At 53.7% G+C, this 14,380-nt stretch overlaps 1 protein-coding gene across 4 annotated transcripts in view; it reads left to right on the top strand.

Annotated features, from left to right (window-relative positions):
* Nucleotides 1–13,642, top strand: part of CAMK2A (calcium/calmodulin dependent protein kinase II alpha) — a 34,883-nt gene extending 21,241 nt beyond the window's left edge. Inside the window, exons 14-19 of one of the 4 annotated variants that reach the window (XM_017827930.1) lie at nucleotides 4,402–4,434; nucleotides 5,523–5,571; nucleotides 6,890–6,965; nucleotides 7,769–7,863; nucleotides 8,214–8,442; nucleotides 8,671–13,642. In XM_017827930.1, the coding sequence (XP_017683419.1) occupies nucleotides 4,402–4,434; nucleotides 5,523–5,571; nucleotides 6,890–6,965; nucleotides 7,769–7,863; nucleotides 8,214–8,442; nucleotides 8,671–8,674 (486 nt within the window). In that variant the 3' untranslated portion in view covers nucleotides 8,675–13,642. Of the gene's footprint in view, nucleotides 1–4,401; nucleotides 4,435–5,522; nucleotides 5,572–6,889; nucleotides 6,966–7,768; nucleotides 7,864–8,213; nucleotides 8,452–8,670 lie in introns of all 4 variants that reach the window. The other 3 variants (XM_017827929.1, XM_017827933.1, XM_017827932.1) reach the window with 3 other exon arrangements.
* Nucleotides 13,643–14,380: the final 738 nt, after the last annotated feature.

Raw genomic sequence — 14,380 nt, forward strand, 5'->3', positions numbered from 1 at the left:
GGCAGTCCCTGAGACACCCTGCACTTTAAAGGGCAGCTGTTGGCCCGGCTGTCCCGGTGTGTCCCCGTGCCACCGGCTGGGCTCCTGCCAGGACAGGCAGTGCACAGGAGGCTTTGCAGCACTGCCGGTTGTTGCTGGAGGGTGCATGGGGGGAACTCAAGGATGTTTCATTGCCTGCAAAATGCACTTGGCCCCTCGCTACCCCCAGGGAGGGGGAGAGGCAGAGGTTGGACCAGGACCGGGTACAGGGGGAGGCAGCTCTTCAGCCCAGAGCCATGGCTCCAACAGCAGCCATCTGGAGAGAGGGGAGGCCTCATCTCCTGCTCGCTCAGCATGTGTCCTGCTGTGGCTGGTGGGACTGGCCCTAGTTCCTGTCCCATCCTGTCCCAAGGGCTGATGTGCTGCTGGGTGACACATGGGTGCTTTAACCCCTTCAGCAATGCTGCCAGTCCCCTTTGCCCAGTGCAGACAGCAAAGGAACGTGGTGATACTTGACAGAGCAAATGGCTTAGTGATGCTCTAAAAACAAGCCGGTGCTTGGTGGATCTTGTTTCTTGGGTTCCAGAGCCTGCGGGTTTGTCTGTCCCTTTGAGCTGGGGCCACAACTCTTCTCCAGGACAAGGTGGCTCCTGGAGGCAGCAAAATCATGCTGCTGAGCAGCTTCTTCTGGTGACACGGAGATGTGGTGGATAGTAGTGGCTATTGAGCTTTGTCACTCTTCCTGCAGGAAAGAATGGTCCATGTGAGGGCCTTTCTCTCCTTACCTGTTCCCTTCATGAATACAAGGGATCACTCAGCAGAAGAGAGCTGGCATGGTGACATCCTCCATCATCAGGCAGAACTCTGGGAGCCAAACTGCAGTATGGCTGCTCTCCTTCCTCCATAGGGACCCTTAGTTGGGAGAACCTAGAGAACCTTTTTCTGCCCTTTCGTAGGGACCGTGAGGGGTGCAGGGTTTTGGAAGAGCAGAGCCCTCAGCCAGCTTCTTCCCTCCTCAGTCCAAATGGTCAGCAGAGCCAGGGGTCTAGGAATGGCATGTCTCTCTCCCACTCCTCCCAGATCCAGTGGCTGGGACAGGAAAAGCCTACAAGGACTGAGACCACTCACAACCCTCCAGACCTGGGCTCAGCTCCACAACAGGCCATCCTAGCCATGCAGTGTTATTCTGCAGCATGAAGTTGATGGCCTGGATGGCTCTTAGAGGACATTACTTTGGGCCATGGTGTCAGGTTAGCACGAGACTCCCAGAACAGGATTGCTGGGTTTGGTGCTGGCAGATCCCATAGGAGTCACAGCAGCCCATCTGCCAGCCATTGCTGGCCTGTCCTCTTCTGCTCTGGGGTCCCAGCTGCTTTTGAGAGTCACCTGAGAAGTGACACCACAGGCAGAGCTGCCTTGGTTGCTGGAGCACAGGTGAGAGCAAACAGAAGATGCATTTTTAAGCTATAAAAGGAGAGACTGATGAATGGAGAGGCTTCATCAGGCATTGTCCTGAATCTAATTTTCCAGCAGAAGGGGACAGCCTTAAATTTCTGTGTTGTGGTAGAAGACCATTTGCCAGCCCAACTTGCTAGTGATGCTCCCTCTTGGGCTTCAGAGTAGCTTTGTCCTGGGAAAAGGGGCACTTGCTGTTGTAGCAAAATAGCTAGTTTTGGTGAAGAGCCTTCTGGCTCATCACTGAAACTCAGTGAGCAGTCTGGTTTCAGAGCAGGATCAGAGAGGCTGGTTTGCATCATCAGCCCTCACTGGTGAGCAAGGAGCAGGTCATGAGGCTTCATTTTGAGGCAGTCTACGAGCCAACACTCCTCTCAAAATGGTGGACAAGCTCTGGAGAAAGAATTTGCTTTTTTATTGCCCCCTTTCCAACAAGTAGAGGTGAGACAGCCTGCCTAGATGGCCAGGAAGGTAGGGGAGGAGAAGACAAGGGAGAGGCAAGCTCATTCCCAACAGCTTCCTTCCATTGGCCACCTTCAGCATAACCATCCCCACCTCTCATTCCCACGCTCAGCCTGAGGAGACCTGCGTTGTAACCACTTGTGGGGGCACAGGGAGGCTGGGGGCTGTGGGTGAAGCTTTAATAGCCCACCATGGGCAGCCAGCAGATGTCAAGACTTTGATGAATGGTGTTCATTTCTTTCCATCTTGCTGGAAAAGTGAGGCAGGAGCCTGGAGGCCTGCCTTGGGTGGTTGGGCAGGTGGGAAGGGAATGGTCCTGCCTGCTCAGAGCCGGGCTGTAAGTCAGGCCACGTGATGCGGTTATCTGTCAGAAGAGTTGTGCCCCCATTTGGAGTAACATGCTGGACTGACCATCCCCATGAGAGCAGGCAGGTCCCAGGCAGCCACCCCTGCCTTTCCTGCCCAAGGCTGTGCTGGTGGGCAGCAGGCAGCTGGTGCTGCTCTCCATCCTGCCCACACAGCCCTCCAACACCAGCACGGGGCTAGCCCAGGCTCAGAGGGCTTGAAACTCACCCTCCTAAGGAGGTTCCTCACCTACTAAAAGGATTCATGGGACCAAAAATCCCCCTTGAGCCCTGCTCTCGGGTCTGTGGGAGGTCCTCCGGTCCCAGCAGCTACGATACCTTCACTGCCCTGTGTAGTGTCACATCTCGTCCCATTGTAAACTAATGGAATCACTGCCCCGTGTCACATCCTGTCCCGTCCTAAATTAACGAGCTCACTGCCCGGTGTCGCATCCTGTTCCTGTATGTCCAGACTCGACGCGGTCACTGCTTTGTGTTGCATTCTGTTGCGTCTGAAACTTCTGCAGTTTTCTGCCCCGTCTCATGTCCTTGGGTAGCAGAAGCTGTCAGCCCTTCCTGAAGACAGCCCAGCTCCAGCAGCTCCTTTTCCCATGAGGTTCCTGCTGAAATACCACAGCTCACTCTGCCCTTTAGAACATCTGTTGTTTCAGTTAAGGAGAGGCAAGTGTTGATGTAGGACCAAGAGCCTAAAGGGGCTGTGACAGAGCTGGAGGGGGACTTTGAACAAGGGCATGAAGTGATACAACAAGGACGAAAGGCTTTCAACTGAAGGAGGGCAGGTTTAGATGGGATATAGGGAAGAAATTATTTATTGTGAGGGTGATGAGGCACTAGCACAGCTTGCCCAGAGAAGCCATGAGTGCCCCATCTCTGGAAATGTTCAAGGCCAGGTTAGATGGGCCTTGGAGCAACCTGGTCTAGGAACTGGATGATCTTTAAGGTCCCTTCCAACCCAAACCATTCTGTGTTTTTTTGTTTCTATGGGAGAGAGGGGAGAGCTGCACTGGCAGAGGGGGAAACTCAATGAGGATGCTGGTGAGAGCCAGTTAGGATGTCAAAGGATCAACAAGGGGGAATGGATATCAGTAGTTTTTACCCTGCAGCCCACCAATGTACCCTAATGGGTCACTCTGTGGACTTTTCCAGGAGATCTGTACAGTGTGTGCTGCTTTTCCCTCACAGGGCAGGCACAGATGGTGCCTTGTTAAATATGCTGGTACAATGCTTTGCTATTTGGCACTGCAGATTCTGATTTCTGCACATTGGTGTTCCCTGACACTCACTGGGATTCATTCCCTGGGAGCCAGAGGTGCTGAAAGGGTATGAGGTCAGCATGCACATCCCCCTGTCTCCTGGCTAAATTAAAAATGGAGATGGGGAGCAGAGCGCAGCAAGGAAGGAGAATCCAGAAGTAGTTTGGGGTTGCAAGCAGAAGCATGGCTATGGGGTCATCCAACCCAAAAACCTTAAAGCCTAGTGGTAGTGGTCCAGGATAGAAACAAATGTGCATGTGTAAGGTCTTCTCTTTAGAGGAGACTTGTCCTGATTTAAAGCACTGGATCCATGCTGAAGACAGCTTCCCACACAGTATGCATGCCTTGCAGGGTCGAGCAGCAGGGCCTTAAAACAGCCAGCTTAGTTCTGGTCTAGGTCCAAAGCTAATGGGATGTCTCCACACTAGTCAGTGCCATTGGCAGATGCACGCAGAACAGATCCAGAGTCTGTAGAAGTCAGTATGGCATTCTCTCTGGGCACAGGGCTGTGGTGGAGCTGCCTTTGATTTTCAGCATCCCACTCCTGTTCCTGTGAGATTGCTGTGCTGGTCACAAAGCCACCAGAGTGGTCAGTGACTCCCTTTTGGACTAACCAGGTCCTTGGGATGAGAAAACCCAGAGATTGTGGCAGGTCAGGAGAGAAAGGTGCTGGCAGGAACACGGGGAGGGAACTGGCACAGCACCACCAGCACTGCAGCCAGCGGCACGTCCACACAGGAACAACACGTTGCCCCCCTGCGCCTTTCGTTTGCCCCTCCATGAGGACCAAGAAGGGGTCCTCACGAGCTGCTGCCTCTCATGTGCTGCTCTCAGCCTTTCTCACTCTGTGTCTCTTCCTGTTCCATCTCTTCTCCTTGTTTTTCCAGAAAAGAAAGTCCAGTTCCAGCGTTCAGTTAATGGTGAGTGTCCTTCGTCTTCCTCAATGCCGATATTGCTGGGCCTCTCCACATGTTCCAGCTTCCCCCGTTTTTGGAAGTTACCTCGGGGTAGGGAAGAAGGGACAGCGGGGTTGGAGGGAACATCCTCAAAGCCGTATCACCCACAAACCCCATTAACAGGGTTGGTGCAGGCACTTGCTGGCCACCAGCTGGTGGGAAGCCAGCCCTGGTTCTTGCTGATGGGTTCTCATGCCGTTTCTCCCAGTTCTCCTGACTCAGGTCTGCAGGCTGCATCGGTCCAAGGAGCCTTGGAGAAACACCTTCCATGCCTCTGCGGGGACTGTATGGTCATGGGACACCTTGCCAACCTACATCGGGGTCTTCTGGGTAATACATAAGCAAGGCTCTGCTGGGAAGAGCTAGCAGAGCCATTGCTCTAGCTCCACTAGCAGAGTTGCCTTGATGGGGCTCCTGGAGAGAGACAGGGGGTCAGTACCCCTCTCCCCCCCAAATCTGTGTAGTGCTCAGCTGTTTCTTGAAAGAGCTGTGTCTCAGCCTTCAGTGGTCCATGTGGGTCTTGGAAGCACTGTTTTATTGTACATTTCTCTCCCTACTCTGCGGTCAGTGTGGTCTCTCTCACTCCTGCACAGTCCCCTCTTTCTCATCCCAGCTCCTCCTCGCTGTTAATTTGTACATCTCTCTCTTTATTGTACAGTCAACATGGTGTCTTCCACCCCCGCACAGCCCCTCTCCCTGCCCCTCCGGCAACGCTCCTAGGAACCCACCAAATGGCCCCTGGACCTGCCCCCGTCTCTGTCCCCACAGGTGTCGGTAGGAAAGGCAGCGCCGTTCCTACGAGACCCTCCACAGCCCACCCCTTGTGCCCTTGGCTACAAGGAGTGGAGGTCAGGGAGGGCGCTGCCAATGCTGCCCTAGAGCTGTGGTTGAGGACAGGTTGGACCTGCTGGCGTTTTCCTTGGTTTCTGTCTGTTGGCACAGTCGAGCGCTGCGGGGTCGGACTCGGGGGGCTGTCGAACACACGAGCTCCGTCTGTCACAGGGAGAAGACCCTCCTCACCGCCCCATCTCTCCTTTCTGTTCTTTGCTCAGGAATCGTCGGAGAGCACCAACACCACTATCGAGGATGAAGACACCAAAGGTACCAGCGGGGGCTAGCGGGGAGGTGGGCAGGTTGTGAGTTGTTAGTCTGACTACCCCTCATGAGATATTGGCTACAGCGAAACCCACTACTATCGAGCAGCCTTGGGGCCCTTCAGAAGTTGCTTTAGCTCCTCAGATGGTTCCACTGCTGGGTTGCTGCCATGAGCAGCTGGGGCACTGCTGGTGAGGGACAGGGGTGCTCCCATAAACAGGGATGTTCCCTGAAAGCAGGCATCGAAATGGCAGAAATCTGCAGGGATAGCAGCCTGGCTGACTGCTCTCCAAAATAAATGGCCCTTTGGGAAAAGCCTCTAGGGGAAATCCCTGTCTGCCGCCTGCCTGCCTGCCAGCCAGAGGCAGCTTTCTAAGAATAACCCAGGCAATAATTTATCGGTGCTAATTTGTAAAGTCTTTCAATGAAGTGATCTCAGCACAAAGCAAGATGGACTTTGGCCTGATGTGAGAGCTAATGGGACACTTGTCATCCTAGGGAGGGGCTCCCCGAGCCTGGACACAGAGCCAGGCAGTGCTTGGGAAGTGATGGGAGTCCCTCTCCTCCTTTCTGAACAACTCCTGGGAATGTGCTCTCTCTCCTTTCATTAGTCACAATACAAAAAAGAAAGCCAACAAAAACAAAGAAGAGTTAAGCATGATGGCAATTTGCATTTGAAGCAGAGCCTTGTTAATAAGCCCAGAGTTACCTCTGACAGCTCCTCCTGCATCCCAGGGAGCCCAACCCGCTCTTGCAGTTCGTTCCTTCCCCGATGAACTGTCAGTGCCTGGAATTCCCAGCAGCAGCTGCACAGCTTTGTGCCCTTTGAGGGGTCCCTCCTTGTAGCTCCTAGTGTGGCTGCCCATGTCATCCACCTGCTCTCCTCCCTGCTGAGACCCTCTCCTCTCATTTCAGAGTGAGGTGAGAGCATCCTTGGTCCAGCTTGCCCTGGCTGGCCTCTGCTGTGAGTTCATGGGATAGAAGGTCCCAGCTTGGCAAGGCTTTGCAGCCAAGACCAGCCTGTGCCAACTTTTGGGCCGAGGGCAGCTCACCATTTGGTAATTAACCCTTTGGCTCTTCAGGAAATTACAGAGTTTTTCAGTTTTGCTTTGGCTTTGAAAGTCTTTCCTTTCTGGTGATGAAGAGCCCTTCCCCACATTTCTCTTTCAAGTAGCTTTCCTGTTTTTTCTCTGGACAGTTTCCACAGTCCCCCAGCCTGCTGTGATCTGTTTCTGATGAGATAAAGATCTCTCACCGATATGGTAACACCAGCACTTCTGGTTTGTTTCCTCCTTTTATTTTCATTTTCTCTTTAAACCAACAGTACGCAAGCAAGAAATCATTAAAGTCACAGAGCAGCTGATCGAAGCAATAAGCAATGGAGACTTCGAGTCCTACACGTGAGTGTGCCCAGCGTGGGTTTGGGCTGGGTGGGGGCTCAGCCTCCCAGAGCAGGGTCTCCTACTCTGATGGTGCTGCCTAGGAGGTTCTACTGTTGCTCAGGGCAGGGTGACCAGGTTGACGTGATGGGGGAGACATGGAGACCATCCAAGAGAAGCAGGGGACATCAGTTTCCAAACCTGATGCTGCTCTTGTGCTCAGCTGACTGGTCTCACTGTCATTTTGAGGTTTGCAGAAAGAGAAATAGTTGTAAACGTGATTTATGATGGAAGAAGGAACTTTGCATCTATTATATCCAGATTGCCACAGGCTGTACTGAAGCATAGCTGTTTTCTGCTCACTGAGCTGATGCTCTTCAGAGTACACCTCTTCTGTGTCCAAGGCTGACTTAATTAGCAATGTCTGAGTGAGTGCAGGTCTTCATCACTGCCTCAGAGGATCACAGCAGGGATATTCTGATACAGAGCAGATAGTATGTTTTTTATCCCTACAGTTTTCCTTTCTTACAAAGAAGATGGCAGTGTTTGGGGAGATTTAATTACAGATGGTGACTGATGGAGAATGCTCCCTGCTTTGCTGAGGTCCTGGCTATAGTCAGGCGCTGGAGGCAAGGTGGGGTGGGCTTCATGCAGAATGCAGAGATGAGTTCAGATTTTTGCAAGAATTACCTGCTAGTGTGGATGCCCCTCAGCCTCAGACTGAGGGAACCATCCTGAGCACAAGGCATTTGCATTCTTCAGGCTCTCATGCTAGAAGTGGTGAGATAACTTCTCCCTTTTATCTTCCCTTCCTGGCTCCCCAGGAAAATGTGTGACCCTGGGATGACTGCCTTTGAGCCAGAGGCTCTGGGCAACCTTGTGGAAGGCCTGGATTTCCACCGATTCTACTTTGAAAACTGTAAGTAGTTCCCTTGCTTTCTGAGGGACCCCTCCCACCTCCCATGGGCCTGTCTTGACCTTCATCAGCTTGCCAGATAGAATAGGATTACGGTGGCTGTGGAGCATCTCTAGCTAATCTGGAAGGTCCCAGCAGGAGATATTAGGTCAGCTGGGACGAGGTGCATGCAGAGGAGTCATTGCATTAGCTGCTTTCTAGGTGCTGAACCCACCCATGCAGCATTTACTCAGCCCAGTCAAGCAGAGAACCTAACGCAAGCATCTCCCCTTCCCACATTGCTGCCACCCTGGGCAAGAGCCACCCAAACTCCTTTGCCCGCCTAACTGCCCTTGTGCTTGTCCCGTCTGCAGTGTGGTCCCGGAACAGCAAGCCTGTGCACACGACGATCCTGAACCCCCACATCCACCTGATGGGAGACGAGTCCGCCTGCATCGCCTACATCCGCATCACGCAGTATGTGGATGCTGGAGGGATCCCCCGCACTGCCCAGTCCGAGGAGACCCGTATCTGGCACCGCCGGGATGGCAAATGGCAAATTGTCCACTTCCACAGATCTGGCGCGCCCTCTGTCCTACCGCAGTAAGCCCTGTGAGGATCCAGGGATGGGGAAGGGAGGGCAGGGAGGGCAGGGAGGGCCGAGTGCAGGCTCGACGCAGCTTTGAGGCTACACAGCAGGTGGGATCCTGCCCCAGGATCTGCGGTGGGGAGCAGATGACTGAGTGCTGCGAGATGGCATTGGAGGGAGGGATGCTCTGCCAAAGGGATGGTCAAAGCAAATTCCGGCTTTTCCTGGTTTGTGTTTTGCAGCTGAAACGTGGTCCTGCCCGTGTTGGGCTTGTCACTGACTGACTACCAAGGGGAGACCCCCTCCGACATGTTCACCTACGGGACTTTTCCTGTTGGCTCTGCTGCTTGGTTCCCGCTGGAATAACCCCTCGCTTCTCACCGCACACACTCAACGGCCCTGCCAGCGCAGCGCAAGCATCCCATGAAACCCCCCCACCCTGCTGGGGTCATGGCCCTGGGCCCCCTTCCTCTGCATGAACCAGGAAAAGAGAAACCATGAACTTGAACATCTGGCTGGTGTACAGGCCCCTCTTCTTGGCTGCAAAGCACTGGTGGGCCCCCTCACTACCCAGCACATGTCCTGAACTGGGCTCGGACTCATCATCCACCTCCATCCCCACCTCTGCTGGAAGCCCTCCGAGGAAGAGGGGGGCAGTTTTGAGCTGCTCTGTGCTGCATCCTCCCCGCGTGCTGGTGGATTTTGCTTTGCTGCTATCAAGGTCCCTGTCTGCTGCCATGACTCCTACCCGCTCTTGACCCGAGTTCCCACTTCCCAGCAGCCTTGGATGGGGAACTACGACTTAAACCGTTTGCAAAGTCCATTTTCCTCATGCACCTGGGCAAGGAGGGCCATGTTTGGACGGGTGAGTAAAGACTACCTGTTTATTTTCCCTTCCCAGCGCAGGCTGGCTCCTTCCCAGGAGAGCAAGTAGGTTTGCACCCTGGCTCCAGGCAGCTGCTGTGCCAAGAGGGATGCTCTCCCTCCTTCCTCCCTTCTCCCTTTGGAGCAGGGACTGGAGAAGCTGGGAGAAGAGAGGAGGAGAAAGACAACTGCTTCCCAGTACCGCGTGGGCACAGTTGGGAGCTGGAGCTCTCCCCTCCATGCTGGGGCAGTAGCATCACCCCTGTGCCCTCCTTCCCAAGCTCCTTCCAGCCTGGATCCTTTACCCCAGCGCCCACCCCTGCCCCCCACGTGCAGCACTGGCACTCCCCTGTTCCTGACTCCCAGGCTGGGACAGGGGCAGCTGAACTGGCCGCTGATTTTGGGGCACAAACCTCCATCGCCCACGCGACTCCTTCCAGCGATGACAAGGAATGCAAGCTTTAGTGACAAAACTCTGCAGAATCTGATTGTGCTTCGAAGAAAACAAACAAGCCTTTAGCTGTCTTCTCCTTTGAGCGCATGCCTTTTTATAGGGAAAAAGAAACCAACCTACCGTGCATTTCGTAACTTGATTTTGAGTATTTGCTGAAATGGATCTTTATGTAATAACTAGAAATATTCAACTGTTTAAGGTGGGGAGGGAGGGGGGATTTTCGGGGGGTTACTGTTTCTCATTGCGTTTACATTTGGAAAGGGGTCGAGCCGCTACGATGCTCCTATCGGGAGTCCCGCAGCTGCCAGCCCCCTCCCCACACCGTGGTGGCTCATCCCGTTCTGTCCCAGAGCACTGGATGGGTGAAGGCACCCACCTCTGCGGGGAACCCCCCTCCCCAGGGCGCCTTCCTGCACCCCACGGGTCTTCCTGCAGGGCAAACCACAGCGGTGGCTTTTGGAGAGCCACCGGCGCGTGGCTTTTGGGACAGAAGACATGGCCAGGATGAGGAATTTTGGTCTCACCTCTTTGCCATCGGGTAGAGGTCTGAGGGTGGGTGTTTTTCCGGCAGTTCTTCCGTTTCTCATTCTCTTTTTCCGACTGGAGCCTCTTTGCTCATTGACGTGAGGCTCCTGCAGCGCTGCTGCCCTGGGGGACTTTCTAGCTCCACTCTCTGCATCTGCATGGCGTTTAACTTTCTAGATGGTGCGTGTGTTGAAAAACAAAGAAATGAACAAAAAACTGCTTGTTTTGGACATAAGAAAAAAAAAAGAAAAAGAAAAAAAAAGGAAAAAAAAAGAAAAGAGGAAACGTTTCCTCCATGTAAATACTGAGCGTGTATTTTTGCCTTTTATGTGGTTTTGAACGCTTTTGCTCTCTGTCGAGGCAGGGACGGCCGCCGTGCCAAACGCAGCTGCGTCCTTGCAGACTGCAAAAAACATTTTCCCACTGGATGGAGGGGAAGAAATCCAAACTGCTGGGGCATGGACAGGCCCTGAGAAGTGTTTTGGTGTGTTCCGCTGTGCCGGCGGTGTGATGGCTGCTGGTGAAGTGTGTAGAAGATGCCTTTCTGGGGGCAAATCACAGAGCTGCTCCACGGGTGCCCATGTGGGTCCCCTTGCCCTTGGTGGACCTATGCTGTTTCACCGTAGGCTTGCAAGAGATGACCCCAAAGCAGGGAAATCCATGCAGGGAGAGGATTAGCTTTTAAGGTAGACTTTTGGTGTTTTTACAGATCTGTTTTTCCTCCTATAGTCAGGTAGTGCTGAATTTTTTTCATTTTTAAAGGAAGGACTCAGCTTTCACAGTTCTCTCTCTCCCTCTCCAGAGCTGACTCTGAAGTCAGCCATGGTGAATGCCATCCACCTTCTGATGTCCAGGCTCCCCAGGTGGCAGGAGGGTTTTTGGGGATTGGTATAAGGTGGCTGAGGATAGAGGAGGTCATGTCAGGGCTCTGCATGTAGGCTGGAGGGTAGATGCCATTTCAGCCTGGTTTTGAAGCTGCTGATAAGTGTGGACCTTGGGTGAGCTGTGAGGGTGAAGCTGCTCCAGCAGCTGCCACTGGAGAAAGGAATGGGACAGGAGGTGCAGTAGGATTTGCTGGGAAAGACAGATGAGATGCTGGGGTAGATACAATCTCCTTTCACTGAGAGCCCACAGTCACTGCTAGGGAGAAACATCTTGGCTTCCAGGAAGGCTTTGAGGTGCCTTCTTGAAGGGGGTTTCTCATCCTTGAGGTTTCACTAAGGTCACCTCCCCAGGAGGCAGCTGGATGTCCTTGCAACACTTAAAACCTTTCTGCTCTTTTCTGAGGGAAGCAGAGTCTGGGGTTTCAACTCATTCTAGTCTTCCAGTCAAGCTGAAGCCTGACCAAGGAAGACTCAACTTCCCAACATGCCCACGCTGGCAGCATTAAGCACCTGCACTTTAGGGATCTGTCCTGCCTGGCTTCTCTGTCCCACCTGCTTCTCCTGAGCAGGTTCCTGTGTCCCCAAGAACATCTCTGAGCAAGCACTGACAGATCACCACCATTTCTCTCAGTATTCATGGAAAACATCTTCTGTCTCTGTCTTCCTTCACATTTCCTGATTTCTCCTAAACTTGCAGGAAAACTATAAAAATAACCATCAACTGCCACCATCTTCTTTGGCTGGCAGAGCCAAGGATGCTGCTGTTACGTCTGTGCTTTTGAGCTGTTGGCCCCAACGATCCCCCCCTGGTTCTGGGGATGACAAGGTCCAGGGATGCTCCCAATAAGCGACATGGACAAGGCCACCTTGTTGGGATGGGGTTTACCACCATGGACCTTCTGTCCCCGTCGGCCTCAAGGCTGGAGATCAGGCTGTGGCACATTTCATTTCCTGGCATAGACAGAGCCCCACTCCCCTGGTCACCTGCCCGTCTGGGTCAAACCAAACTCGGAAGTCCTACAAACTCATTCTCTTTTTCACCTCTCACAGGGGATATCTGACTGGAAACACTTGCTGTAGGGGTCTCGAGCTCCCAGCTCTACAGGTGGGCCTGGGAGTTGCCTGTTTTCCCTTTCTGGATGCCAGGGTCCAGTGGCAACATCATAATTTCTCACATCTTGCTGGTGCATCCCCTCTGGAAGATGAAGAGGCTACTCCTGGGTCTCTGCTCTTTGCTGGAGGAGCAGGGACTCCCCTCCTGACCCCAGACAGTCACAGTTGGGAGAGTGCTTTCCCCCCTACCCCACATGAAATGCCCCCTCTGCCAGGCACCGAATTTCTGCATGACCCCAAACCTGCCTCCGCTCCCTTTGCCTTCCACAGTGGATGCCCCCATGGATCTCCAGAGGTTGGAGCAGGCAGGAACAGTCATCTGCTCCCACTTTGAGCTCACAGTGGGCCCTGCAGCCTGTGGTTGGATTACAGTGCCATGTGTGAGAGGGCAGCCATGCAGCCCCACGGACCAAGAGCTGTCTGCCAGCAGGAGATTCCATAACCTCCTCTGACCACCCCAGGAGATGGGCTGATCCTTCATCCTCACCACAGGGCACATCTCATGGTGTGCACCATGCTCTTGATGCAGCACTGAGGTAGAGACCTTGCCATCCCACATGTCCCAAGGTGCAAGTCCCAGCCCATCTGCACCAGACAGGGAAACCCAGACGTGAGCAGACTGTGGGGACATCAGAGCAGGGGCTGGTGGCCACTCTGCCACCCGTCCCACCAGCCGAATGTCCTTCCCTCCTGCAGGTCATTGACAGGGAGTGGGAGAGGTGGAGGGGACTGTATCAAGTGGCTCCTTCCTTCTTTGGGTTGTTGTCCCTTTTTTCTAACTGTTGCACAATTTTAGGGCTTTTGTAACATTTTTTGGACAAGCAGGGAAAATAAGTTAACAGTGGTTTAAGAAAAAAAAAATGAGATCTATCTCTCTCTCTTATATATTATATATATATAAAAAATATATATACTTACAGGAAATCTCTATGGAAATATTTATTTAAGATGACTGCAAAAAATATATTATAATTAAGATTATACCAAGCTTTGTCACGTAACAAAAAATCAGGCCCCGGGGAGGGGTAGCTGCCTGTCCCCTCGTGTCCGTCCGTACGGTTGCAGCTGAAGCCTTTCTCTTCTCTTTTTGTAAGTGCACTCGAACTGTTGAGCAGTGTGACCGTGTTGGATTCAGTGGGAAGTTGGGGGTGGGGGGTGGGATCGGTTTTGTTTCCTTTTCCTTTGTTGTTTTTTTTTTTTTTTTTCTGAACCTGTGGCTGTGAACAGAATGATCACTGCTCAAATCCGATGCTCTATTTGGGGAGGGCGGTGGGGGGGACTGGGAGTAGGGTGGGTGTGGGAGGGAGGGCGAGTGTCAGTTTTATTCTTGGTGTTCAAGTGCAATAAATAGCTACCAACTTCTGAGCATGGAAACGGGTGATTCTCCGTCACTGCAGTGACTCAGACCGTCTGCCACCCCCTTGTCCCTCTGTCACCGCACTCCTGTCCTCGAAAGCATCGGGGCTGAGACCAATCCTTGGGCAGGGGTTGCGGGTATCCTGCTGCCTGCAGGATGCTGGTACCCTGGGCACTGGCTGCCCTGGGTGTTTAGCCTTCCTGAGGCTTTGGGGAGCCCAATGTCAACCCCCCAGACCCAGCTCACTGCAATCATCCCTTTTCCCAGGGACGGGGCTCTGGAGGCTGCAGGTGTATGGGAGCCCCCAGGAGCTGCTCAAGCTGGATGGGGGATGGAGGTGCCCACTGGGCAGTTTGAGGGAGCTTTGGTGGAGCTGGTGCTGCAGGGTGAGGGGCACAGAACACCCAGGTGAGTCCAGGGTGGGTTTGGGGGGTTCCCAGGGGCATTTGCTCGGCTTTGCCCATGCAGGTGGGCTGGTACCTCAGGGGGACTGGGGTCGGGCTGTCACAGCCCCTGTCCTGCACCCCCCGTCCTGAGGTGCCCCCATTGTTCCCCCTCTCCCTGCCATCTGCCCTGGCCCCAGCAGGTGTCAGCACTGGAATGATCCTGCTGCCACGTCCCCCCACAGCCCTGGGCAGCCACGCATGGCCCAGGGCACGTGTCCTCTGGCCGTGTCACTGCCCCGTGCCTTTTGCCCTTGGTGTCCTCCCACACTGCCAGCTTTGCTCCCCAGCCACACTCCCTGGCACAGCCTC

Source organism: Lepidothrix coronata, unplaced genomic scaffold (genome assembly GCF_001604755.1).
Source record: "Lepidothrix coronata isolate B3197 unplaced genomic scaffold, Lepidothrix_coronata-1.0 Scaffold144, whole genome shotgun sequence".
Lineage (NCBI taxonomy): Eukaryota > Metazoa > Chordata > Aves > Passeriformes > Pipridae > Lepidothrix > Lepidothrix coronata.